This window comes from Oncorhynchus nerka, unplaced genomic scaffold (assembly GCF_034236695.1).
Source record: "Oncorhynchus nerka isolate Pitt River unplaced genomic scaffold, Oner_Uvic_2.0 unplaced_scaffold_1613, whole genome shotgun sequence".
Taxonomy (NCBI): Eukaryota; Metazoa; Chordata; class Actinopteri; order Salmoniformes; family Salmonidae; genus Oncorhynchus; species Oncorhynchus nerka.
Window position 1 is genome coordinate 26907 of NW_027039702.1, and position 27318 is coordinate 54224.

A 27318-nucleotide genomic window follows, 5' to 3' on the forward strand; every position below is an offset into this window, starting at 1 on the left:
GAGGCCAAGGAGATCAGGATGTGGGCAGCTCGATGGAGATGAACTGCTTGAGTCGCTCCAAGTACTGGGCGTAGAGCTCGATGTCGTTGTGCCCGGCGCCCTCCACCCACAGGGGCTCCACGGCACGCGGGCAGCTCGTACATTGCCAGGCCGTGCGAGAAGTCGATCACCTCATCCTCCGTGCCGTGGATCACCAGCACCGGCGACGCCACCTTGACACCTTGTCGATGCTGGGGAGAGAGACGGGTTACAGTTTATCAATGCTTTAACAAAGCCCCGCAGCAGAGAGAAAGACAGAAAAGGGAGAGAAAAGGGAGAGAAATAGAGGAAGGGGAGAGAAATAGAGGAAAGGGTGAGAAAGGGAGAGAAATAGAGGAAAGGGTGAGAAAGGGAGAGAAATAGAGGAAAGGGAGGAAAGCGAGAGAGAGAAAAGGGAGAGAAAGGGAGGAAAGGGGAGAGAGAGAAAGGGAGAGAAAGAGAGAAAAAAGGGAGAGAAAGAGAGAAAAGGGAGAGAAAGAGAGAAAAGGGAGAGAAAGAGAAAAAGGGAGAGAAAAGAGAGAAAAGGGAGAGAAAGAGAGAAAAGGGAGAGAGTGGGGAAGAAAAACACATTAAGACAAATGGACCTCCTTGGGGGCATTAGTAGTGTATCCATCGGTCTTGTAGCGGTGCAGTAACAGCAGGGGTGGAGAGACCGACTCCACACAGCATGCTGCCAAACCATTAACTACACATCATACAGAGGGGGTGTGCGCACCTTATGTGCACTACATATGATATATACACATATGATATATATCGAGATATACAATGTCAAATTGATCAGAAATACAGTGTAGACAAAGCACTTTCTTCTGAAACTCGTCAGTCTATTCGTGTTCTGAGAAATGAAGGCTATTCCATGTGAGAAACTTCCAAGAAACTGAACATCTCATAACGCTGTGTACTACCCCCTTCACAAAACAGTGCAAACTGGCCCTAACCAGAATAGAAAGAGGAGTAGGAGGCCCAGGTGCACAACTGAGCAAGAGGACAAGTACATTAGTGTCTAATTTGAGAAACAGACGCCTCAAGTCCTCAACTGGCAGCTTCATTAAATAGTACCTGCAAAACAAAGAAAAAGCCAAAACTCTGTCCAGTGTTTGTTTGCCCATCTTAATCTTTTCTTTGTATTGGCCAGTCTGAGATATGGCTTTTTCTTTGCAACTCTGACTAGAAGGCCAGCATCCCAGAGTTGTTTCTTCAACGTTGACGTTGAGACTGGTGTTTGCGGGTACTATTTATTGAAGCTGCCAGTGAATCACGCTTCACCATCTGGCAGTCTGATGGACAAATCCGGGTTTGGCGGATGCCAGGAGAATGTCACAAGCCCGAATACATAGTGCAAACTGTAATGTTTGGTGGAGGATAAATATTGGTCTGGGGCTGTTTTTCATGGTTCGGACCCCTTATTTCCAGTGACGGGAAATCTTAACATTACAGCATGCAATGACATTCTAGAAGATTCTGTGCTTCCAGCTTTGTGGCAAAAGTTTGGGCCCTTTCCTGTTTCAGCATGACTGCGAGCCAGGCCTAATCGCCCAACATCAGCGCCTGACCTCACTAATGCTCGTGTCTGAATGGAAGCATGTACCTGCAGCAATGTTCCAATAGCAGAAAAGGGGAGACCAACTCCATACCCATGATTTTAGAATGAGATGTTTGACGAGCAGCTGTCCACATACTTTTTGGTATTAATGTATGTATGTACACGTACACACACACACAAAATGAGGTTGGAATGATAGCAACATTGCGGACAATGCCCTTTTAGTGTAAGAGCTGGAGTTCTGACCTGACTGGTGACATCACCAGGCGGTAAATTTGTTTAAATACCAATAGGAGACTTCCAAACCTCTTTCCCCAATTACAGGTACTTTTCCCCTCCCTTAAACACACTGACTGTGCTAGCAGAATTCTTCCTTCAGAAATTGTAGCTTTAAAGCAGGATCCTCACATTCCAGGTGGAATAAGACTATAATCTCACATTTTGAAGATGCTAAATATTTTATATTGTGAAACAAGAAATAAGACACACAAAAAAATGAAAACTTGAGCGTGCATACCTATTCACCACTCCAAAGTCAATACTTTATAGAGCCACCTTGTGCAGTAATTACAGCTGCAAGTCTTTTGGGGTATGTCTCTATAAGCTTGGCACATCTAGCCACTGGGATTTTCGCCCATTCTTCAAGGAAAAACTGCTCCAGCTCCTTCAAGTTGGATGGGTTCTGCAATCTTTAAGTCATATCACAGATTCTCAATTGGATTGAGGTCTGGGCTTTGACTAGGCCTTTCCAAAACATTTAAATGCTTCCATTTAAACCACTGGAGTGTTGCTTTAGTAGTATGCTTAGGGTAATTGTCCTGTTGGAAGGTGAACCTCTGTCCCAGTCTCAAATCTCTGGAAGACTGAAATGGGTTTCCTTCAAGGATTTCCCTGTATTTAGCGCCATCCATCATTCCTTCAATTCTGACCAATTTCCCAGCCCCTCATCCCCACAGCATGATGCTGCCACCACCATGCTTCACTGTGGGGATGGTATTCTCGGGGTGAGGAGAGGTGTTGGGTTTGCGTCAGACATAGCTTTTTCCTTGATGGCCAAAAAGCTCAATTTTAGTCTCATCTGACCAGAGTGCCGCCTTCCATATGTTTGGGGAGTCTCCCACACGCCTTTTGGCGAACACCAAAAGAGTTTGCTTATTTTTTTCTGGCCACTCTTCCGTAAAGTCCAGCTCTGTGGAGTATACGGCTTAAAGTGGTCCTATGGACAGATACTCCAGTCTCTGCTGTGGAGCTTTGCAGCTCCTTCAGGGTTATCTTTGGTCTCTTTGTTGCCTCTCTGATTAATGCCCTCTTTGCCTGGTCTGTGAGTTTGTTGTGGTGCCATATTATTTCCATTTTTTAATAATAGATTTAATGGTGCTTCGTGGGATGTTCAAAGTTTCTGATATTTTTTTATAACTTTATAACCAAACTTTGTCCCTGGCCTGTTTGGAGAGCTCCTTGGTCTTCATGGTGCCACTTGCTTGGTGGTGCCCATTGCTTAGTGGTGTTGCAGACTCAGGGGCCTTTCAGAACAGGTGTGTATATATATACACACACTGAGATCATGTGACACTTAAAGTCCACCTGTGTGCAATCTATTTAATTAATTATGCCACTTATGAAGGTAATTGGTTGCACCAGGGGGCTTCAGAGAAAAGGAGGTGAATACATATGCACGCACCACTTTTCTAGTTATCATTTTTTTGAAACATCTTATTTTTTCATTTCACTACACCAATTTGGACGATTTTGTGCATGTCCATTACGTGAAATCCAAATAGAAATCAATTTCAATTAGTGTAGAAAAGGCCCATAGAGTTGGTGGAAGAATCTTTTAATTCAAGGCCACTTGCTCAGCTGGGCCAGGAGTGCTTTAATTAGGTCAGGTGGAAATATCCCACAGATCTCAACTGCATAAAAGGAGGAAATCGCCATCGCCCATCTCGCTGCTTTCTCTTCCTTAACTCCGTCTAATCCGACTCTGTTACCTCTCATCTGAACTATCTGTTGCGATCAGGAGAGTGGGCCATCAGTTATTGTTTATAGTTATTAACGCGGAGTGCGGCTTGGAGCGCACGCTTCAAACCTATTGTGTAATGTGAATGGTCAATGATCACAGCCCTACGGATCATCACAGGCCAATTATGCCATCGATATATGGTTAATATGTAATGAAATGACATGTACACATGAAGACACTTGAAAAGGGTGAAATATGAAACGTCATTGTTTGCTGAACTGATCGATTCTGATATCAAACTAATGGGGATTATAGATTGAATAACCGATCACTGTTTGTATTCTTCTTCTCATGATTATGATAAATAGTTACGAGCATAAATGACTCAAGGATGATTCCTATTGACTTCTTAATGAACTGGATTGTTGAATTCCCTAATTATGTTAATAATGAATGATTGTTATGACTTGATCTTTGTGATTATGAGTTTGATTGGATACATGTTATTCTGTTTCCTTTGTGATGCAGCACAGACTACTCAGTAAATATACCACTTTATGGTTAAAGGAATTCCTGCCTCAGTCTCATCCATTCCTCTGTCACCTGACACATGATCACCTGTTCACCTTCACTGTCAGTCATCCTACTTGTCCAGCTACCCACACAGATTCCACGAAGCTTTCATACAGGTTGTAATGCAACAAAATAGGAAAAATGCCAAGGGGGATGAATACTTTTGCAAGGCACTCTAACAGAGACCCTGTAAGGGGATGAGAGGTCCTAAACCATGCCAGGTAATGCACTGCACATCATAACAGAGACCCTGTAAGGGGATGAGAGGTCCTAAACCATGCCAGGTAATGCACTGCACATCATAACAGAGACCCTATAAGGGGATGAGAGGTCCTAAACCATGCCAGGATAATGCAGCCCACACCATAACAGAGACCCTATAAGGGGATGAGAGGTCCTAAACCATGCCAGGATAATGCACTGCACACCATAACAGAGACCCTACCCTGTAAGTGGATGATGAGAGGTCCTAAACCATGCCAGGACAATGCAGCCCACACCATAACAGAGACCCTATAAGGGGATGATGAGAGGTCCTAAACCATGCCAGGATAATGCACACCATAACAGAGACCCTACCCTGTAAGTGGATGATGAGAGGTCCTAAACCATGCCAGGATAATGCAGCCCACACCATAACAGAGACCCTATAAGGGGATGAGAGGTCCTAAACCATGCCAGGATAATGCAGCCCACATCATAACAGAGACCCTATAAGGGGATGAGAGGTCCTAAACCATGCCAGGATAATGCAGCCCACACCATAACAGAGACCCTATAAGGGGATGATGAGAGGTCCTAAACCATGCCAGGATAATGCACTGCACACCATAACAGAGACCCTACCCTGTAAGTGGATGATGAGAGGTCCTAAACCATGCCAGGATAATGCAGCCCACACCATAACAGAGACCCTATAAGGGGATGAGAGGTCCTAAACCATGCCAGGATAATGCAGCCCACACCATAACAGAGACCCTATAAGGGGATGATGAGAGGTCCTAAACCATGCCAGGATAATGCACTGCACACCATAACAGAGACCCTACCCTGTAAGTGGATGATGAGAGGTCCTAAACCATGCCAGGATAATGCACTCCACACCATAACAGAGACCCTAAAAGGGGATGATGAGAGGTCCTAAACCATGCCAGGATAATGCAGCCCACACCATAACAGAGACCCTATAAGGGGATGATGAGAGGTCCTAAACCATGCCAGGATAATGCACTCCACACCATAACAGAGAACACAGAACCCTCATTTACTCAAGTGTTTCCATTATTTTGGCAGTTACCTGTAGGCCTCTATAGCAGTCCTCTACAGCAGTACCAGATTAGGAGAGCCACTTGCAGATTCAACTTCTGCTCGCTCTCCACCCCCCCCCCTCCTCTTCTGCCCGCTGTCCCACAGATCTCATGGCTGATAACAGTTTGATGCCATTATTCCACAGGTGTCAGGGCTGAGGGTTGATAACAGTTTGATGCTATCTGTTCCTCCCACCTGCACCAAATGTACAGTATTTCTCATCCTAATAGCTTGTTCTCCATCTGATAACCAATACTTATTTTCTAGTTTTCCGACCCTTTACAATAAAGCAGCACAGGAAGTATCTGCTTATGGAATATGACTAGGGGACACAATACAAACCCTATGGATAATACAGGCATCTGATAGAGGCCAGCCAGAGACCGAGACCTGGGAGCCCTATTCTTCACCATCTCACCCCATAATAACCCACCTGGGGAAGGCGTCGAAGCAGTAGGTCTTGCGCGTTTCAGGGAAGGCCACTCGCAGGCCGGACATAAGAGGTGAGTGCAGGATGACGGCGGCACACTCGTAGCGCGCCGCCAGATCCACCGTGGGTACCGTGCCGATGCTCTGACCGTACAGGATTATGTTCTCTGGGGTCACTCCATACCTGGATAGGAAGGAGGTTAGGACACAGAGAGAGAGAGAGAGAGAGAGAGAGAGAGAGAGAGAGAGAGAGAGAGAGAGAAGATGGGGGGATAGACAGACCGATAGTTGTGGACAAGGAGATGAAGGAAAGTGGGTGAAAAAAAAGGAAAGAAACAAAATAAAGGTTAATAGATCAGACCCAGATTACCACCGTCATCATCCTCCTAGGAGATATCTGACCCAGACTACCACCGTCATCATCCTCCTAGGAGATATCTGACCCAGACTACCACCGCCGTCATCCTCCTAGGAGATATCTGACCCAGACTACCACCGTCAACATCCTCCTAGGAGATATCTCGTCATCATCCTCCTAGGAGATATCTGACCCAGACTACCACCGTCATCATCCTCCTAGGAGATATCTGACCCAGACTACCACCGTCATCATCCTCCTAGGAGATATCTGACCCAGACTACCACCGTCATCATCCTCCTAGGAGATATCTGACCCAGACTACCACCGTCATCATCCTCCTAGGAGATATCTGACCCAGACTACCACCGTCATCATCCTCCTAGGAGATATCTGACCCAGACTACCACCGCCGTCATCCTCCTAGGAGATATCTGACCCAGACTACCACCGTCAACATCCTCCTAGGAGATATCTGATTACCACCCCAGATCTACCACCGTCATCATCCTCCTAGGAGATATCTGACCCAGACTACCACCCAGTCGTCATCCTCCTAGGAGATATCTGACCCAGATTACCACCGTCATCATCCTCCTAGGAGATATCTGACCCAGACTACCACCGCCGTCATCCTCCTAGGAGATATCTGACCCAGACTACCACCGTCAACATCCTCCTAGGAGATATCTGACCCAGATTACCACCGTCGTCATCCTCCTAGGAGATATCTGACCCAGACTACCACCGTCATCATCCTCCTAGGAGATATCTGACCCAGATTACTACCTAGGAGTCAGTCATCATCCTCCTAGGAGATATCTGACCCAGACTACCACCGTCGTCATCCTCCTAGGAGATATCTGACCCAGACTACCACAGTCGTCATCCTCCTAGGAGATATCTGACCCAGACTACCACCGTCGTCATCCTCCTAGGAGATATCTGACCCAGACTACCACCGTCGTCATCCTCCTAGGAGATATCTGACCCAGACTACCACCGTCATCATCCTCCTAGGAGATATCTGACCCAGATTACCACCGTCAACATCCTCCTAGGAGATATCTGACCCAGACTACCACCTTCATCATCCTCCTAGGAGATATCTGACCCAGACTACCACCGTCATCATCCTCCTAGGAGATATCTGACCCAGACTACCACCGTCATCATCCTCCTAGGAGATATCTGACCCAGACTACCACCGTCAACATCCTCCTAGGAGATATCTGACCCAGATTACTACCGTCGTCATCCTCCTAGGAGATATCTGACCCAGACTACCACCGTCATCATCCTCCTAGGAGATATCTGACCCAGACTACCACCGTCTTCATCCTCCTAGGAGATATCGGACCCAGACTACATCACTGTACAACAAGGAGACGATACCTCCCCCATCTAACATCATAGCTCCTATCTAACATCACTGTACAACAAGGAGACGATACCTCCTCTTAACTAACATCACTGTACAACAAGGAGACGATACCTCCTCTTAACTAACATCACTGTACAAGAAGGAGACAATATCTCCTCTTAACTAACATCACTGTACAAGAAGGAGACAATATCTCCTATCTAACCCAACATGACATCACTGTACAACAAGGAGACGATACCTCCTCCTATCTAACATCACTGTACAACAAGGAGACAATACCTCCTAACTAACATCACTGTACAAGGAGACAATATCTCCTATCTAACCCAACATGACATCACTGTACAACAACACGCCATAACAGAAAGTTTACAATGTAATACGTAAACAATGCAATATAATAATGCAGAGGCTTTTAGCCCGACGCGACTTAGTCATGCTGGCATACATTTTATGTATGGATGGTCCCAGGAATTGTACCCACTATCTTGCAGTAGCAAGCACCAGGCTCTGCCAATTGAGCTAGAGGATGTCATGAAATAAGCTTCTAGAGACTGTAATTCTTATTTACCAAACACTGATATACTTAACCCTTATCAAATCCGACTGACATTAAACATCTACTCTTATCAGCACATCAGTTAGAGTTGAGTTTACACAGTGAAAGGAGAGCTGTGTAGTTAAATCCAGACTTGTGTACAGAGCTATACTTATATATACACTGTATGTAGCTAAGCTACGTTACTATATAGCTTAGTCTCTAGGCTCGTAGTGGGAGGCAGCAGGCCGAATAGGGGAGGATCATTTGTCACTTTAAAGCCTGGCTGCCAGTGCTGAGGCCGGGCAGCTGTCTGCCTGGCACACTGACACACACACTTCAGGCATCAGTTCTGCCCTATAAAAACTCAAGCTAGAGCATTGAGATAAAAATAAGGGATGGATGGGTGGAGGACAGAGGTAGCGAGAGGACAGCCCTACATTTCATTCTCCCACTCCTCCTCCTCCACTCTTGGCAGGCTTTCCCATGGCGAGAACAAACCTCAGGGAACCCGATCTTCGGGGCGCTGTGTGTCAGGTATGCGGTGAAGTCTGCCAACAAAATGGAAACACATTTGATACGTGACCTAAAGGCTGGGTCTCACAAAGGTTTCGAAAGGCTAGTCCCCTTTGATGGCGAAAGTTGCCGAGGAGACAAAACAGCTGCGAACCCCGTGTGTGTGTGTGTGTGTGTGTGTGTGTGTGTGTGTGTGTGTGTGTGTGCGTGCGTGCGTACAAAGGCAGGCAAGGCAGAGAGGAAGGGAGTGCTGTACATCGTGTTCCCTGAGACTGCCCTCAATGTCACGTTCTGCTTTGTTGGGCCTTTTAGAATGAACTCTGAGAACTCCAAGAAAGTGTGGAATGCATGGGGGTGAATCAAATGCTTACACAACTCACCACAAGCTAAGATGTAACACGCAACACGCCGTACAGTTAGGCATGGCTAAATATGTGGAAGGTGAGCAGGTGCATGTAAATTTACCCATGAAATTACGCTGTAGACTTAGGCCCAGCTAAGGAGGCGGACGGTTGAAGGAGGTGTGCGATTGGGTGTGTTTGTGTTTGAGGGTGTGCGCCAGGGTTTCCGTTAGCCAGTAAATGCTGGCTTTTGGACCCAACAAAATTAATGAAAAGCCGATAGTCAGCCAAAATGTTGCAGGCTCAATGCCTAATGCTTTTTATTAATTGATAGAAATGCCAGTCGACGTGCTCTAACTTCAAAGGCAAATAAACTGCATGGGTTAATGAATCCTCAGGATCCTGGGAAATTCATGTGTGTTTCTATTTTCACTCACACAAAAGATGTGAGGTTCCCATAAGGGACCAGCTAAGTACACCCAGACTGGGCAACATTTGCCCAGATTAGAGGTCGACAGATTCATTGGAATGGCCGATTATTTAGGGACGATTTCAAGTTTTCATAACAATCGGAAATCTATATTTTTGGACACTTTTTTTTTTTTTTTTTTTTTTTTTACACCTTTATTTCATCTTTATTTTACTAGGCAAGTCAGTTAAGAACACATTCTTATTTTCAATGACGGCCTAGGAACAGTGGGTTAACTGCCTCGTTCAGGGGCAGAACGACAGATTTTCACCTTGTCAGCCCGGGGGATCCAATCTTGCAACCTTACAATTAACTAGTCCAACTCTATAACCATCTGCCTCTCGTTGCACTCCACGAGGAGACTGCCTGTTACGCGAATGCAGTAAGCCAAGGTAAGTTGCTAGCTAGCATTAAACTTATCTTATAAAAAACGATCAATCATAATCACTAGTTAACTACACATGGTTGATGATATTACTAGTTTATCTAGCGTGTCCTGCGTTGCATAGAATCTGGCTGAGCATACAAGTATGTGACTGAGCGGTGGTAGGCAGCAGCAGGCCCGTAAGCATTCATTCAAACAGCACTTTCGTGCGTTTTGCCAGCAGCTCTTCGTTGTGCGCCAAGCATTGCGCGGTTTATGACTTCAAGCCTACCAATTCCCGAGATGAGGCTGGTGTAACCGAAGTGAAATGGCTAGCTAGTTAGCGGGGTGCGAGATAATAGCGTTTCAAACGTCACTCGCTCTGCAAGGGTAACACTGCTTCGAGGGTGGCTGTTGTCGTTGTGTTCCTGGTTCAAGCCCAGGGAGGAGCGAGGAGAGGGACGGAAGCTATACTGTTACACTGGCAATACTAAAGTGCCTATAAGAACATCCAATAGTCAAAGGTTAATGAAATACAAATGGAATAGAGGGAAATAGTCCTATAACTACAACCTAAAACTTCTTAACCTCTTGCTTCTACTCGGGACGCTTGCGTCCCAACTAGAGCTCTGGAAATGCAAATGCGCTACGCTAAATGCTAATAGTATTAGTTAAAACTCAAACGTTCATTAAAATACACATGCAGGGTATCGAATTAAAGCTACACTCGTTGTGAATCCAGGCAACAAGTCAGATTTTTAAAATGCTTTTCGGCGAAAGCATGAGAAGCTATTATCTGATAGCATGTAAGACCCCAAAAGACCCGCAGGGGACGTAAACAAAATAATTAGCATTTCGGCGTTACACAAACCGCACAATAAAATAGAAAACATTCATTACCTTTCACCATCTTCTTTGTTGGCACTCCTAGATGTCCCATAAACACTATTTGGGTCTTTATTTCGATTAAACCGGTCCATATAAAGCCTAGATATCGTTATATGTAGACTGTGTGATAAACGAAAAAAACATTGTTTCAAAACGTAACGTCATTTTTTAAAATTCAAAAAGTCGACGATAAACTTTCACAAAACACTTCGAAATACGTTTGTAATGCAACTTTAGGTATTAGTAAACGTTAATAAGCGATAAAATTCATCAGGAGGCGATGTAAAGATCATTAGCTGTCCGTCTGGAAAAATGTCCGGCTAGAAACTCAACGAAAATATCCGGTCCTAGACCTGAGGAAATCCAGATCGCTCCTTCTCGAAGACACAGTAACGAGGCCAATGGCTTCCAGATCGCTCCTTCTCGAAGACACAGTAACGAGGCCGATGGCTTCCAGATCGCTCCTTCTCGAAGACACAGTAACGAGGCCAATGGCTTCCAGATCGCTCCTTCTCGAAGACACAGTAACGAGGCCAATGGCTTCCAGATCGCTCCTTCTCGAAGACACAGTAACGAGGCCAATGGCTTCCAGATCGCTCCTCCTCGAAGACACAGTAACGAGGCCGATGGCTTCCAGATCGCTCCTTCTCGAAGACACAGTAACGAGGCCGATGGCTTCCAGATCGCTCCTTCTCGAAGACACAGTAACGAGGCCGATGGCTTCCAGATCGCTCCTTCTCGAAGACACAGTAATGAGGCCGATGGCTTCCAGATCGCTCCTTCTCGAAGACACAGTAACGAGGCCGATGGCTTCCAGATCGCTCCTTCTCGAAGACACAGTAACGAGGCTGATGCACATTAAGCTGCTCCAAGGAGTTGGACAGTTTGGACTTCCAACAGCAGCGGCTCACTTTGAGCAGGAAAAAGTCCGCTGCAAATGCAAGTAAATTAGAGGCAAATTGTGTTATTCAGGCCTGGTCCCAGCAGTTCTGATGCTGCCCTAGACCAGACCAACATATGCCGGCCGTGTCATGTATAGTATAAAGATTTGGAATGGATTGATATAGCAGAGTCATGTGGATCATGTGGAATTGGTGCATTTCAGATGAGCTTATTCAGTAGCACTTGGAAACTAAACATTGTTGCCACCTATTCACATCGGATAATTCCAATGTTGCAATCACTAGGCAGCCAACTGCCTACAGTAGGAAACTGAGCCGGTATCAATAAGATACCTATATTACAGGACACGAGTCACGGCCCCACGATCCTTCAAATTACCATGTGTGTGTGTGTGTTTGAGAGAGGCAGCTAGAGAGAGCAAGAAGGTGAGTGAGGAAAATAGTGTAACCAAGAAATAAACACAGAAACAGGAGTGAGTGAACAACATGCTCCTCGCTTTTCAGCCGGTCAGCCAAGAGAGCTTTAATAACAAGATCCCGAGCCAAATCTAACGGTTCCATCCAGGAGGAAAAGCTGATGGTTTTGGCCTTAGAGGCAAGCTGCAGTAGCTACAAAAAATGTGACTTGTAAATTAATAATATGGACCCACTGATTCTTAAAGAATATAATGTAGAAATGCCTCAGGAGCTTAGTTCAACTGTCCTACCCCATCAGAACGCAAAATAAACTTTACTCCAATGTTTGTAAACAAAGTAAATGTAAAAACAAAAAAACTGTATAACCTTAAAACATGGTTAAAACTATTATTTTAATATCATGGATGGTCAGTCCTTGCATCCATAGTGCCGTCCCTCAGCTTTTTAGCAAACGCTTTGTTATCGTTTCGACTGCTGATTGACGCTTTAAGTTTGAAGCAGGCATTTACTAACCAGGGATGTTAAAAGGATGAGAAGTCCACTTCCCTTTTAAATTCCCCTGCTAAGGCATCACAGGCTGGACATCTTTGTTTGCAGACACAGCTGTTATTGTCGTCCCAAAGGCTCAGTTCTCCCAGTTCTGGAGAAAGCAACAAGGTGTACAGGATTTTAGTTCCAGCCCAGTATTAACATACCATATCAGACGCCATTCTAACACCAATGTAGTGAATATTCAAGCCTAGTTGAATGAGGTATATTAGAACCGGGTTAGAAGAAAATAAAAAATGCCTGGAAACAAACCATGTGGGTCTCCAACATGAGGAATAACGACCCCTGACCTGAGTAAAGGTCAGGCATTGAGATAAACAGGTCAAAAAGTCACTGAGACACCAAGTTGTGATTTCATATGTGGAATTTAAAAAGACATCCACTGCCAAAGTATCACTGGAAAAAGGGCTGTTCGCTCGAGAGAGAAAAATGGACAGGAAATGGAATTGCGTTTAAACTGGACAAAAACAAGAACATTCTCTTATTCCAAGCTAATCAGGGAATTGATCATAACCCACCGCTTGGAGACGCAGTGACATGTGGAGTGAGGGAAAATAAAGTGTTCAGTGAAAACACTTGTCCAAACACCAGAGGCACTGAATGGAAGGAAAGCTACAGAGAGAGAACTACTAGAGAGGAAGAGAGATATTCAAAAGAGGAGTCAAGCCCAGTGCAGATGCCATGTTTCCATAAACAAATATCCATTGGTGAGATTCAATGGAAAAATGGGGCTAGAACGACAGGGCAACCTTGACGTCCAGGCCAGCACTGAATTGACCTCAAGAAAGTCCACTACATAACAAACCAACAAACTGTAGCCCAATATATAGGCTAGGTCTGCATTCCCCCGTACACGTCATACTTTTTACCATAAATGGTGAGAGAAAGAGTTAGGCTGAGAGAGAGCAGAGCAAGAATGAAAGCAGTTGTACTGGGAAACCTTGTGCTCGCTCAAAAAGTCCTTACATTGTGGGCTGCTGAATCCTTATAACAGTAGACTAATCATCATAGCATGCCAAATATACAGACTTGAAATCAACCTTCTTAACCTTGAAGTCAAAAAGCCAGCACCGAGTTGAACTCGAGCATTCACTAGAACCAGAAGAAGAGAGTTAACAGGTAGCAGAAATAATGAAAGCAAGCCCTAAGTGCCTTGGACATGAACTAAAAGAGTGTTTTGTGTCGCGAGAGAAGGGTGTTCGCGAGATAAAGCGCCTTATATACAGTAGTCTTAGTTTTGCGAAACGGCTCATGGGAGCCAAAACAAACATTTCCAGATGTTTTCAGGCAGAAACTTGACCCTCCGGTTGCCAGTCTTTACATTTTGCCCTGAAAACACCCCAGCTCTGAGGTGAATTAAATCCTCAGACTGGACTTGAAACATCACAAAACCAAACTTGTTGTGGAAATACGACTACAAATACCAGCTCACCCATACTAGTGAATTTCTTTGGTGTTTTCTATCACAATACATCATATGTTTAATTGGAAGAATCGTTTGTTAGAAGAAGTTGGAGTTGAGCACTTTTGTTTGAAGAGAGGATCTTATTGGTTGTTATTCAGAGCATCCTGCCTAAGAATTTAGCAAATTCCAGGCGTGCATCTCAAGTAGTTTCCTCCCGTTTTCTCGTCTCCTTGCCTTCATTTGTACTCATGCGAATTCCAAGTAGACACTACCAACAATACTTTCAACCTTCAAATTGTCAGATGAAGGAGAAGACGAGGAGAGGAAGCCACTTTAAACCATGATGCAGCCTACAGTATGTGCAAATGTGTTCAGAGAACATTTCCAAGGATGTAAGCTCCGTGGAGAGGACAAAGGGGCAAGGGCCTCGGGTATTCGTCGGTACAGACAATTTAATTTGAACTTCTGATGACATTTAGCGAGACCTAGCCTTGGCATTCTACAAGCCCATTCGCCGCTCTCAATGCATTAATAATGAATGTGAGATTTTACTTTTTAATTTCCTACCATTTTGTCCTTTCCTGTATATTGGCTGTTTTTGTTTTCTTTGTGTTGTCGTAATTGAGTTATTTGATTCTTTACAATAGTTATTCTCTGTATCTGGGTTTTAGCCACGTTTCAGCCTATTGCCCTGTGTTTCCATCTAGCTACTCATCTTATGCACCAATTGTCATTCATTGTCCCCATGTCTTATTTAAGACTAATACATATATTACCAGGTTATCACATGCTGGGTTAAAGATGCTCATTAACAACTTGTTAAACAGCATGAGTAGTATTCTCTTAGGAGGACAGAGGAGATTCACAACTGGTCAGGTCATATGTCCATGGATGCCTGAGGCACTGGGATGGACAGCCTGAGGAGAGGTGAGAGAAGAGGAGAGATGTCCATCAGTGGGAGGCACAGGAGTGTGAGGTCTTTACTCATGTCATGATTCAAACGTTTCACTGGAAAACAGCCTGGCAGAGACCACCTAGACAGATCTGACAACTAGTCACAGGCTGTGGAGAGTGCAAATGAGGCACAAAGGCCCATCAACATCTAGGCTCAAACCATACGCAACTGGTCAACTCCAGTGCAAGGGTGCTGCGTTGAAACTGATACTCCAGGCCCATCAACATCGTGGGGCAGAAGGGTGCTGCGTTGAAACTGATACTCCACCCCCGTGGGCGGAAGGGTGCCTGATACTCCACCCCGTGGGGCAGAAGGTGCTGCGTTGAAGCTGATACTCCACCCCCGTGGGGCGGAAGGGTGCTGCGTTGAAACTGATACTCCACCCCCGTGGGGCAGAAGGGTGCTGCGTTGAAACTGATACTCCACCCCCGTGGGGCGGAAGGGTGCTGCGTTGAAACTGATACTCCACCCCCGTGGGGCGGAAGGGTGCTGCGTTGAAACTGATACTCCACCCCCGTGGGGCGGAAGGGTGCTGCGTTGAAACTGATACTCCACCCCGTGGGGCAGAAAGGTGCTGCGTTGAAGCTGATACTCCACCCCGTGGGGCGGAAGGGTGCTGCGTTGAAACTGATACTCCACCCCGTGGGGGCGGAAGGGTGCTGCGTTGAAACTGATACTCCACCCCCGTGGGGGCGGAAGGGTGCTGCACCCCCCGTGGGGCGGAAGGGTTGAAACTGATACTCCGGAACCCCGTGGGGCGGAAGGGTGCTGCGTTGAAACTGAAGAAGGGTGCTGCGTTGAAACTGATACTCCACCGGCCATTGGGGCGGAAGGGTGCTGCATGGTATAGAGGATTTCAGAGTTTCGTCTTTTCCTTTCTTTTCAAAGGATATCTTTAAGCTAGGCCCTGGAGTTTTCCCATGTCAGGTCACATGGTCTAATAGCCTACAGCCTACTAATACTAATAGCCTACAGCATTACCATCAACTGTAACCCAGCCTCTCTTTAGCTTGGCCTGTACTCTACTGTCCAGACTAGAATCTGCTTCTCCCACAGAGCACCAGCCATAGCTATGAGGCTAGCCAGACCACGCCACAGTAGGAAGGGAACAGGGAAGAGACAGGATGAGCATCCTGAGGGAGCATCCTGGTGCTTCACCCACATTGTAACCATTTGGCCTGTTGACCCTATTTGCCTGAAAACAAAAAGGGGCATGGTGTTACTCCACCCCCGTGGGGCAGAAGGGCCTTAACGCTTGTAGAAAAGGAGCATTAAAAAGCACATCCCCTCTGGAGGATGGAACAACTGGTGTAGGGCTATGCTCTGTCTAGTCCTTAGTCCCTGGAGCACTAAGATACCATGATGCACCACTGAGGGCTTCTGAGAAGACACTGCCAACATGACAGTGAGTGTTTGATTTTGTCCCAAATCCCCATAACATGTCGACAGCTGTGGAGGATTAGAAAGTGGGCACAACTTATATTCCAGACCCCTTTTCTAAATAGTTTTCAATTATTTTGCCGTAATGACTTAATCCCATCGTGGATATGGTTCAATGTTCACATGCTTTATGGGTGGGGAAAAGGGTCAAATTAATTCAGCGGGATTGATAAAGCTAAGCCTCCCACCAATGAATAATTTAGTGCAATGTTATTAGCTGCACGTAAACAGACGTGCAGCATGGGGCTAAGCCTAAATGATGGGGCTGTGTGAGAACTAATGAGCGACATTAGCAAACACTAGCTTGTTTATTGATGTGCATGTTAAGAAAGAAGGAGGGTTCCTCCACAAAAAACCAGTTGTGACTAGAGCTCTGGAGCTGGTGTAGAGAAGATGTGCATGGCCAGGTGAAGTTGTGACTCTAGAGCTGGTGTAGAGAAGATGTGCATGGCCAGGTGAAGTTGTGACTGGAGCTAGAGAAGAGAGCTGGTGTAGAGCTGGTGAAGAAGTGCATGGCCAGGTGGAGTTGTGAGCTCTGGAGCTGAGCTGTAGAGAAGATGCATGCAGGTGAAGTTGTGACTAGAGCTGGTGTAGAGAAGGTGCATGGCCAGGTGGAGTTGTGACTAGAGCTGGTGTAGAGAAGATGTGCATGGCCAGGTGGAGTTGTGACTAGAGCTGGTGTAGAGAAGATGTGCATGGCCAGGTGGAGTTGTGACTAGAGCTGGTGTAGAGAAGATGTGCATGGCCAGGTGAGGTTGTGACTAGAGCTGGTGTAGAGAAGATGTGCATGGCCAGGTGGAGTTGTGACTAGAGCTGGTGTAGAGAAGATGTGCATGGCCAGGTGTGAGGCTGGTGTAGAGAAGATGTGACTAGAGCTGGTGTAGAGAGAGCTGGTTGTGCATGGCAACAATAACATGGCACGACCATCTTGGAAACGTTGAGCAGGCAAGGACCTATCTGGAATGAAATGCAGCCGGTGTGTTACTAGGCAGGGTATGGCATCCACAGGACTTTATATTACTGTACCCAAGGGCAGATTAATGCAGAGGGTGACCTCATTTATAAAGCAGCTCCTGTGATAATCCGGAGAAACATATCACACCTGCCTGCAGAGCATTACCAAGGCCAGGGAGGTTGAGGTAGCCCATCTTGTGCTAGCTAGGTAGACCAGTCTAAATCAGAAGGCGTAAATTAGTTTACAAGTCTGAAATGGCACCTCATTTCCTATAGTGCACTCCTTTGGGCAGAGCGCCAAGTGACTCAGGCCAACACAGAACTAGTGTACTTGCTCAGGGTTTCTCAAACTCTGTCCTGCCCCCCCCACACGTTTTGAGTTTTGCCCTACCACTATACAGCTGAATCAAATAATCAAAGCTTGATGAGTTGGTACTTTCTTATCAGTACTTTTAATGCACTGAGTAACCTGCATGTTCAGCTGCATGTTCAGAAGGCCTACATAAGGTTGGATTTGAATTGATTCTACAGGTAGGGTATTATAACAGACCATTTCTGGAAGCTTGGGGATATTGTGCCTGGCCCTTCCCTAGCATTCAACCATCTCCTCTAAATGGGGAGGTAATCTTGTCTCAGGGCATGGGGGAAACCACACTTCATCTATGCCGGGGCACGCCTCCACTCCCGCCAGCGTTACCCCGGCAACAGTGAGGGATGGCAGAGAAAGACAAGTAGTAATAAAAGAATGAAACCAATAAAGGAGGGTTTTTCTGCTTTCTTTTCATTGTCCTCTGATAGCAATGACATTCGAGGAATCTGTCCCTTGTGACTGCCCTTACCGGTGTTGAAAATAACCGTATAATGCACGAGGACGGAGGCCTGCACATGCCTATTCAAACAACTGACATGACATTAATATGAATGTAGCTTGGAGAGAATATCCCGGTGAGCGATGCAAGGTGAGCAGCATCAGGCTCGTCTCACAACACAATGGCGACCTGTCATTCAGGGCAGGTTGTGCAGAAAATACATTTGGGGGGGCCTTGCCGGTTATTTTGGCAATACGCGTCACATGCAGTGGGGCAAAAAAGTATTTAGTTAGCCACCAATTGTGCAAGTTCTCCCACTTAAAAAGATGAGGCCTGTCAGCTACAAACAAGCAAGATTTCTGGCTCTCACAGACCTGTAACTTATTTTTTAAGAGGCTCCTCTGTCCTCCACTCGTTACCTATATTAATGGCGCCTGTTTGAACTTGTTATCAGTATAAAAGACACCTGTCCACAACCTCCACTATGAATGAATAATAGTGTTGTTTGACGTGACAAGGAATGAAAAAGCCATGGAGGCGTTCATAGAATTAGGAATTACAATACTAATAGATTCTCAATGGAGGCGTTCATAGAATTAGGAATTACAATACTAATAGATTCTCAATGGAGGCGTTCATAGAATTAGGAATTACAATACTAATAGATTCTCAATGGAGGTGTTCATAGAATTAGGAATTACAATACTAATAGATTCTCAATGGAGGCGTTCATAAAATTAGGAATTACAATACTAATAGATTCTCAATGGAGGCGTTCATAGAATTAGGAATTACAATACTAATAGATTCTCAATGGAGGCGTTCATAGAATTAGGAATTACAATACTAATAGATTCTCAAATTAGAATTAGGAATTACAATACTAATGGATTCTCAATGGAGGCGTTCATAGAATTAGGAATTACAATACTAATAGATTCTCAATGGAGGCGTTCATAGAATTAGGAATTACAATACTAACAACTGCAGTCCTTGAGTGACAGGGGGCGGGGTTGGTGAGAGGGAGCGAGACAACTCAAGTAGTGGAGTAAACTATAAAAACTAAGTGGCGTATCACATTTAACAAACCAAACACTGAAATACCGTTATAGAAAGTAAAGTAAATACCCAAACCGGTCCGTGCATCAATAGCGGTATACCGTCCAGCCCTAGTATATTGGTCCTAACCTAGGCCTAGCCTATATAATAGTGCCAACTAACTGCATGGCATACTTCAAGGCAGGGTTTCCGAACTACACCTTTTGGTTTTTCCCCGAACACGACACAGCTGATACAAATAGTCAAAGCTTGATGAGTTGGTTATTTGAATCAGCTGTGTAGTGCAGGGGCAAAAACCAAAACGTGCACCCTGCTTCAAGGGATAGGCCTACTTCACCACCCACCCCTGTATAAAAGAATGACAGATTCCTTCACATATACCTAAAAAACAGTCTCAAGTCAAACAGTGGAAAAGATGGGCACCATTTACAATCTTTACAATTCAAATGGGATTGAGGCCTGCGGTTTTCTCTGAACGCATATAGTGGGATCGACACAACAGCCCCCTTTAAGTCTAAAACCTGCAGACAGACTGATATTTTGGGTTAACAATCCCTTTAAATCAACGGCATCCGAGTGATGTGAAGTCAGTGAGTTACAGGCAGGGTGGTTGGGAGATATGGGCTCTCCTCAGCAGAGGCTTTACAACCACTCAACAGGAATGAGACACCACATCAAGTGAGCCGTTAATGAGCAGTATTGATGAAGCCATCTCAATAACTGAACACTAGTCAACTTTGTCCAATTCAAGAGAGCAGCCCGAGGTAGGTCTATTTCATTTCTAAGAAATCAAATTGGTTGTGTGCGTGCGCACGTGTTTGTTTCCAGGCACAATTTTAATGGTTTCCCACCAAATGTGATTAAAAAGATATTGAATAAACATACATCTTTTCCGCAGGTACGCCGGCCACCCCAAAGAGAGGAATGATTAACAGTGTTTTCATGCATGGGCAGGCAGCTCAGGAGGGTCAGGGCATAATGAAATGTTTTCATGTTTAATGCACAAAAGGAGGACTTGTTAAAGGCTCTCCCTTCAATGGCATTCAGACAATCTGTCAAATCCAGTTTTAATTAGAGACATGTTTTGAATGGGAGATGAGATGGCCTGGCTGGAGTACGTGTTATTCTTCTGCGAGCCTATTTTTAATTCATGTTCATTTGAGGGAAGAGGTTCAGCGTGAGGATTATTGATCAGTGTGTGACAGCGACCAAACAAAATGAATTACAGTGTGGAAGTCATTTGTTCTTCTGTAATCATAGCTGTATTACAAAAGGCCAAAGAAAGCTCACAGAGCATTGAATGATGTGAAGTTGGCTGCAACACTGGTAAAGATGCCACACGGTTGGTTGCACTGAACTGATAAGTACAATAAACACAATATAACAAATATGGTGGCAGACCCCCAAGACAGGTAGGCTGTGAGGTTGATGATGGAGAAGCTCCTGCCATTACCCATCGGAAGGCAGCGGAATAGAATGCAAATTAAACTAGTTGAAATAGTGGGAAGTTGATAATGACACAGTCCTGCCTACAGGCAGGCAAACATGTATCACTCAAACTGCTGTTTAAGAGAGGAATGATGAAAGGCTTACACAATTGAAAACACACGTGCATTCCTACACTAGGGGACATTATCACCAGGCCATTGTGACTGAAGGGGGCTTTATCACCAGGCACTGAAGGCAGGCTCTCAATGTGTCACACTGGCTTCTCCTGAAGCACGTCAGGGCAGCAACAGCCCACTTTAACTTTATAGAGCCATTAATTTGCTCACTCAATTACAGCTGAAATTCTCCTGAAAAGGCTGATTGTGTCAAACAAGTCCAGGGAAACTGGTTTGACACCACTTTGCTTGACAACTGCTGCCAAGCGACAATAGCCCAATAAGAAAAGGTAGCTTGAAAACGGTTGGAAATAACAAAAGGAGCTAGTCCAAGGCCCCTAGTCCTTTGTTGAACACTGGTGGTGTGCAGGACCGTGCACAGACCTTTCGGGGGACAGGTGATAAAAAGAAAAAGCACCATATAAAAAAACATGTACTTTCAGAACTCATATGTAGAAATGCATAACATACTGTACAAACTGCTTCTGTAGCTAGTTATATTTTAGCATAGGCCTATTTATTAAGGCCTCACACTCACTCATCACAAATTGCAAGCTAGTTCATTACATTTGAGTCATTTAGCAGACTTACAGGAGCAATTGGGGTTAAGGGGGTTGATCAAGGGCACAGACTGATTTTTTCACCAAGTCTGCTCAGTGATTAGAACCAATGACCTCTCTGTTACTGTTACTGACCCAATGTTCTTAACCACTACCTGCCACCCAGTGTGGCCCAAAGACATGATTGACATGGGGAAAAGAGGGTAGGCTATCAGCTGAACATTGATGTTGATGACGATGAATGTAAATCTGCTAGTTAGCTAGACCTATAATATTTTTACTGGTTATGATTTATCTTCAATGCTTTTAAATAATATATTCATAATATAGCCATGATATTTGGTTGGCTGGCTAGTGGCTGGTGTGGATATTTTAGTATATGGTGGCTAGCTAGAGTCTAGACCCGTGGTTGGCAAAATGTCTGTGTGTGTGTGTGTGGGGTGGGGGATTCAACTTACTCTTGAAAGTTGTAATAGTAGAATGCAAAATGGTTATTCCTCGACCTAATAAGGATCACAGTTTGAATTGAAAGGCTTTTCTACTTGGCTTTGAACTGGTAGACTCACACTTGAGTGATCAAGCCTGTTAAATGTAGCCTATAGAATGAATCGATTTTATTAACACAGCTTATATTTCACAATTTTTAGGGACACTAATGGTTCCAAGAAAATGCAGAGTAATGTATTAAAATATTCCTAAGAGATTAATAAGGCTGCAGGGGCAGTATTGAGTAGCTTGGGTGAAAGGTGCCCAGAGTAAATGGCCTGCTCCTCAGTCGCTAATATATGCATATTATTATTGGATAGAAAACACTCTGAAGTTTCTAAAACGGTTTGAATGATGTCGGAGCATAACAGAACTCATATGGCAGGCAAAAACCTGAGAAGAAATCCAAACAGGAAGTGAGAAATCTGAGGTTGGTCCTATTGAATTCACAGTGGGATATGAATGAAGTTGCACTTCCTATGACTTCCACTAGATGTCAACCATCTTTAGAAAGTTGAATGAGGCTTCTACTGTGTTGTGGGACTGGAATAAAAGCTGAATGAGTCAGGTTACTGGCAGAGAGCCATTTCCTGGTCACGCGCATTCCACATGATATCGACCTGCGTTCCGTTGCTCCTCTAGACACAAAGGATTTCTCTGATTGGAACTTTATTGAAGATTTATGATAAAAACATCCAAATGATTGATTCTATACTTAGTTTGAAATGTTTCTTCGACCTGTAATATAACTTTTTGAAGTTTTTGTCCGAAGTAATGCTCGACCTGTATGAGCGTTTTGATTTGTATACCTAACGCGCTAACAAAAGTAGCTACGTGGACATAAATAACGGACATTATCGAACAAATCAAGCATTTATTGTGGAACTAGGATTCCTGGGAGTGCATTCTGATGAAGATCATCAAAGGTAAGGGAATATTTATCATGTCATTTCTGGTTTCTGTTGACTCCAACATGGCGGCTAATTTGATTATTTTTCTGAGCGCCGTCTCAGATCATTGCATGGTTTGCTTATTTTGTTGTTGTTTTGAAATCTGACACAGCGGTTGCATTAAGGAGAGGTATGTCTATAATTCCATGTGTATAACTTGTATTATCATCTACATTTATGATGAGTATTTCTGTTGAATCGATGTGGCTATGCAAAATCACTGGATGTTTTTGGAACTAGTCAACGTAACGCACCAATGTAAACTCAGATTCTTTTATATAAATATGAACTTTATCAAACAGAACATACATGTATTGTGTAACATGAAGTCCTATGAGTATCATCTGATGAAGATCAAAGGTTAGTGATTAATTTTATCTCTATTTGTGCTTTTTGTGACTCCTATCTTTGACTGGAAAAATGGCTGTGTTTATTCTGTGGCTTAGTGGTGACCTAACAATTGTTTGTGTTGCTTTCGCTGTAAAGCATATTTGAAATCGGACACTGTGGTGGGATTAACAACAAGATTACCTTTAAAACGGTATAAGATACATGTATGTTTGAGGAATTTTAATTATGATATTTCTGTTGTTTTGAATTTGGCGCCCTGCACTTTCACTGGCTGTTGTCATATCGGTCCCGTTAATGGGATTGCAGCCATAAGAAGTTATTAACACACATTGTGAGATTGGTCAGCTAGTGAAATGAGGGATGCACGATATATCGGTGAACATATCGGAATCGGACGATATTAGCTAAAAATGCCACAATCAGCATCGGCCCGATGTCTAGTTTAATGGCGATATGCAAAACCGATGTCAAAGCTGATAACGTAATGACGCCACGAAAAACACAGTGCTACACAGAACAAAATCTGAAAAATACTAAGCACAGACTTCCAACAACTAAACAAGTTCAAGTTGAGCAGTCATTTGAACGAGTAAGGAAATTTCAGCGAGACAAGTCAAAGGCAAAATCCATTAACGCCAAGATAACGGAATTAATTTCCCTTGACAATCAACCGTTCTGTCGTGGATGATGAAGGCTTTCGCCTACTGGTCGAGCCCCGGTACACACTACCAAGTAGGCGCCCTTTTTCAGATGTTGCCCTACCAGAGTTACACAGTATTGTTGAAACTCACATATATGAGTTACTTGCCATGTTGCTACCATTAGCTTCACGGCTGACATTTGGACCAGCGATGTCAGCCCCATGAGCATGCGGAGTCTGACAGCAACAGTGGGACGACAAGGATTCCGTACTGAGGAAAGCCGTATTGCATGCTCAAGAATGTGCTGGTTCTCATACCACTGCTGCCATTTCAATGGCTTTTGAGAACATGTTTGAAACTTGGAAACATGAACACACTCCTAGCGCCATTCGAACGGACTCAAGAAATAAGCTAATCAACTGCGTATGTAGCAGACGGGATACCCTCTGTCATGGCATTGAAAGGCCTGCTCAACAAAACCCCACAGTCTGTATCGGCAGTTAAAACTTGCAAAAGTACTCGAAGCTGTGAACAAGCGATTCGGTGGCATTCTCTCCGAGCCTCTTTACTGTGTCGCCACCCTGCTTAATACTAGGTACAAGGACCTCTACTTCGATGCAGACAAGAAACAGGGTTTACGTGAAATGTTACAGAGACAGCTGGACAAGATGGAAACGGACACGGTGACAGTGCGCACCGAGGAAGAGAGGCCACAGAGAGACAGAGCTGAAACTTCACTGCTTGACAGGTATGATGAAATCCTGGTTGAGACCGAACAAATGAACAATGAAACAGCACAGCAAGTAAGTAAAAGAAGGAGGTTTTGATTATGTTTTACTGGTAAAGGGGACATATGTAAATGCCGACAAAATAACTTTTTGGTCAGTGTGTGTGTGTTTCAACTATTTAAACTGCACTAGAACGCTTAAAGGCAGCTACAATTGTAAATTTAGGTATAGTTTTTTTGGCAAGGAAAATATTGGATATTGGTATGTCATATTGGTGCATCACTAAGTGAAACCACTATGCATTCAAAGTGTATCTAACCTCATCTCACTACACAGTTTGAGGAACATATGTCAGCAGTTCCAAAGTAACCTATAGGCAGTATTAATTTCAAACTCACTGCCCAGCGCAGGTGGGAAGCTGGTGCATGCGATGAGGACGCGCGTGGTGGCAGAAGGGAGGGGACTTTTATCAAGATTAATGAGTTCATGAGAAAGTATCTAGTTTGACAGGCAATTTGTTGCATTTCAAATTGAGAAAAGAGACTAAAAATAAAATGTTAAAAGTAATGAGTTTATAAAAAGGGCAACAGTAAAAAGGGCACTTCTTGCATAGGAGGGCAGATGCTCCCTTGTATTTGTATTGTTTTCATTTCCCCTTTATTTAACCAGGTAGGCTAGTTGAGAACAAGTTCTCATTTACAACTGTGACCTGGCCAAGATAAAGCAAAGCAGTTCAACACATACAACACAGAGTTGCACGTGGAATAAACAAACATACAGTCAATAATACAGTAGAAAAAGTCTATATACAGTGTGTGCAAATGAGGTAAGATAAGGGAGGGAGGTAAGGCAATAAATAGGCCATAGTGGCGAAGTAATTACAATATATCAATTAAACACTGGAGTGATAGATGTGCAAGTATAGATACTGGGGTGAAAAGGAGCTAAAAAATATATATATAAATACAGTATGGGGGAGAGGTAGTCGGATGGGCTATTTACAGATGGGCTATGTACAGGTGCATTGATCTGTGAGCTGCTCTGACAGCTGGTGCTTAAAGTTAGTGAGGGAGATATGAGTCTTCAAGCTTTAGTGATTTTTGCAGTTCGTTCCAGTCATTGGCAGCAGAGAACTGGAAGTAAAGGTGGCCAAAGGAGGAATTGGCTTTGGGGGTGACCAGTGAAATATACCTGCTGGAGCACGTGCTACGGGTGGGTGCTGCTATCGTGACAAGTGAGCTGAGATAAGGCGGGGCTTTACCTGCCCTGACCCTGCCATAAGCATCTCATAGCTGGGCTAGTAAGCTAGTGTCATCTGCTATGGCTAGTTTATAACTAAAGTTCTCCATCCTCGGCATAAAGAGGAGACAAGTCAAACCTGTTTTTATGATTTCTGGAAGATCAATGTTTTTGGACTAATTCAGAAGGTTTTACCTGATTAAGTAGAAGACGCAAACTATTGTAAATTAATGTTTAAAGTTCCAGTGTGGGCTTCAAGAGAAGTTGTCTGGCCTGCACAGATCATCAAAGTTTAAACATGGAAGCTTCTGGACATGTTTAGAGTAGCATGCCACAAAATCAATTGAATATGTGCGAAGTATCAAATCACTATGCAACTAACTACCACCTAAACGTGTGCACAGAACCTAATGTTACCAGTCCTCTCAGCCATATAAATGAATAGCTAATGCACTGCTCTCAGATGTGTAGGCAAATAAATAAAAAAAGCTGTGTAGGCATGTTATAGTGGTTGTCATAGCAACCAAATGTGGAGGGGGGATAGAAATGGAGTACAGTAGCTAGCAAACGTTAGCTAACTAACAAAGCCCAATACAATAAACCCAACTAGCTATGTAGCTTGCATGTTAGCTTGTTGACACTGGCTGTATAGGCTAGTGCTATACTCACTTGTTCCTTAGCACCTGCCAGGCAGCCTCGATGTCCGCATACAGGTTCTTTTCTGACGGTTTCCCGCTGCTGACACCGTAGCCCGAATAATCATACGAGAAGACGTTGCAATTTATCCTCGAACCGAGGCCGATGTAAAAACTGCACATTTGGCCTAAGTCCACTGCGTTACCGTGGGAAAAGAGCAACGTGTACCGGCTGTTGGGTGCGCATCGTACAAACATGCAACCCAGTCGGTTTCCCCGACTGGTTCTGGTGTTGAACACCTCGACAGCGTCCAGTTCGCGTTGGGAGTACTGCCAGTCTGCTCGCTCGGTTAGATGCAGGCTACTCGTCCCGTTAGCATCCGTGTGTACGGAGTACGTGGGTTCGGGAGGGAGAAAGGCTAGTTTGGATGCGATGCGACTGGGACAGGGCGGGCAACAGAATAGCCAGCATAGTTCGCCGAGGGAAAAACCATTCATCCTTGGGCCTTGTTCGGGCATTGAGGCTCGATAGGCGCTTTTTCTTTGTAACACCAGCAAATGTATCCAGCTATGTTTTTTTTTTTATCTATCTGGTAACAAAATAACAATAAAACACTTCGTAAGGAGCTAAACTAGCTAGCCACCTAGTACTAGCTAGGCTAGTAGCTGGCTAACTGGTTTCTCCTTTGTATAGCTTGATAGCTAACGTGATTTTAAAAACTCAGAAAGTCGTTAACATGGTTAACGATTTTTTGTGTGTCTACAGAAGCGATATAACTTGCTTGTTATCATACAATTTCAAAACGTTGGTCGAATAATTAAGCTTATGTCAAAAGTAAACGTCGAGTTAGCAGGCTAATACAATGTATGCAGCCATATCTTTCAGCAGTAACGCCAAATATAAGATTTCCGGTCGAA

The 27318-nt window shown here is 44.3% G+C and overlaps 1 protein-coding gene across 1 annotated transcript; it reads right to left on the reverse strand.

The window, feature by feature from the left end:
• LOC115125888 (alpha/beta hydrolase domain-containing protein 17C) lies at window positions 1–27318 on the reverse strand. Its single transcript, XM_065015205.1, is given in 5 exon segments — window positions 1–134; window positions 136–212; window positions 245–263; window positions 5860–6039; window positions 26435–27318. Coding segments are annotated over 5 exon segments (882 nt in total). The 5' UTR covers window positions 26920–27318; the 3' UTR covers window positions 1–13.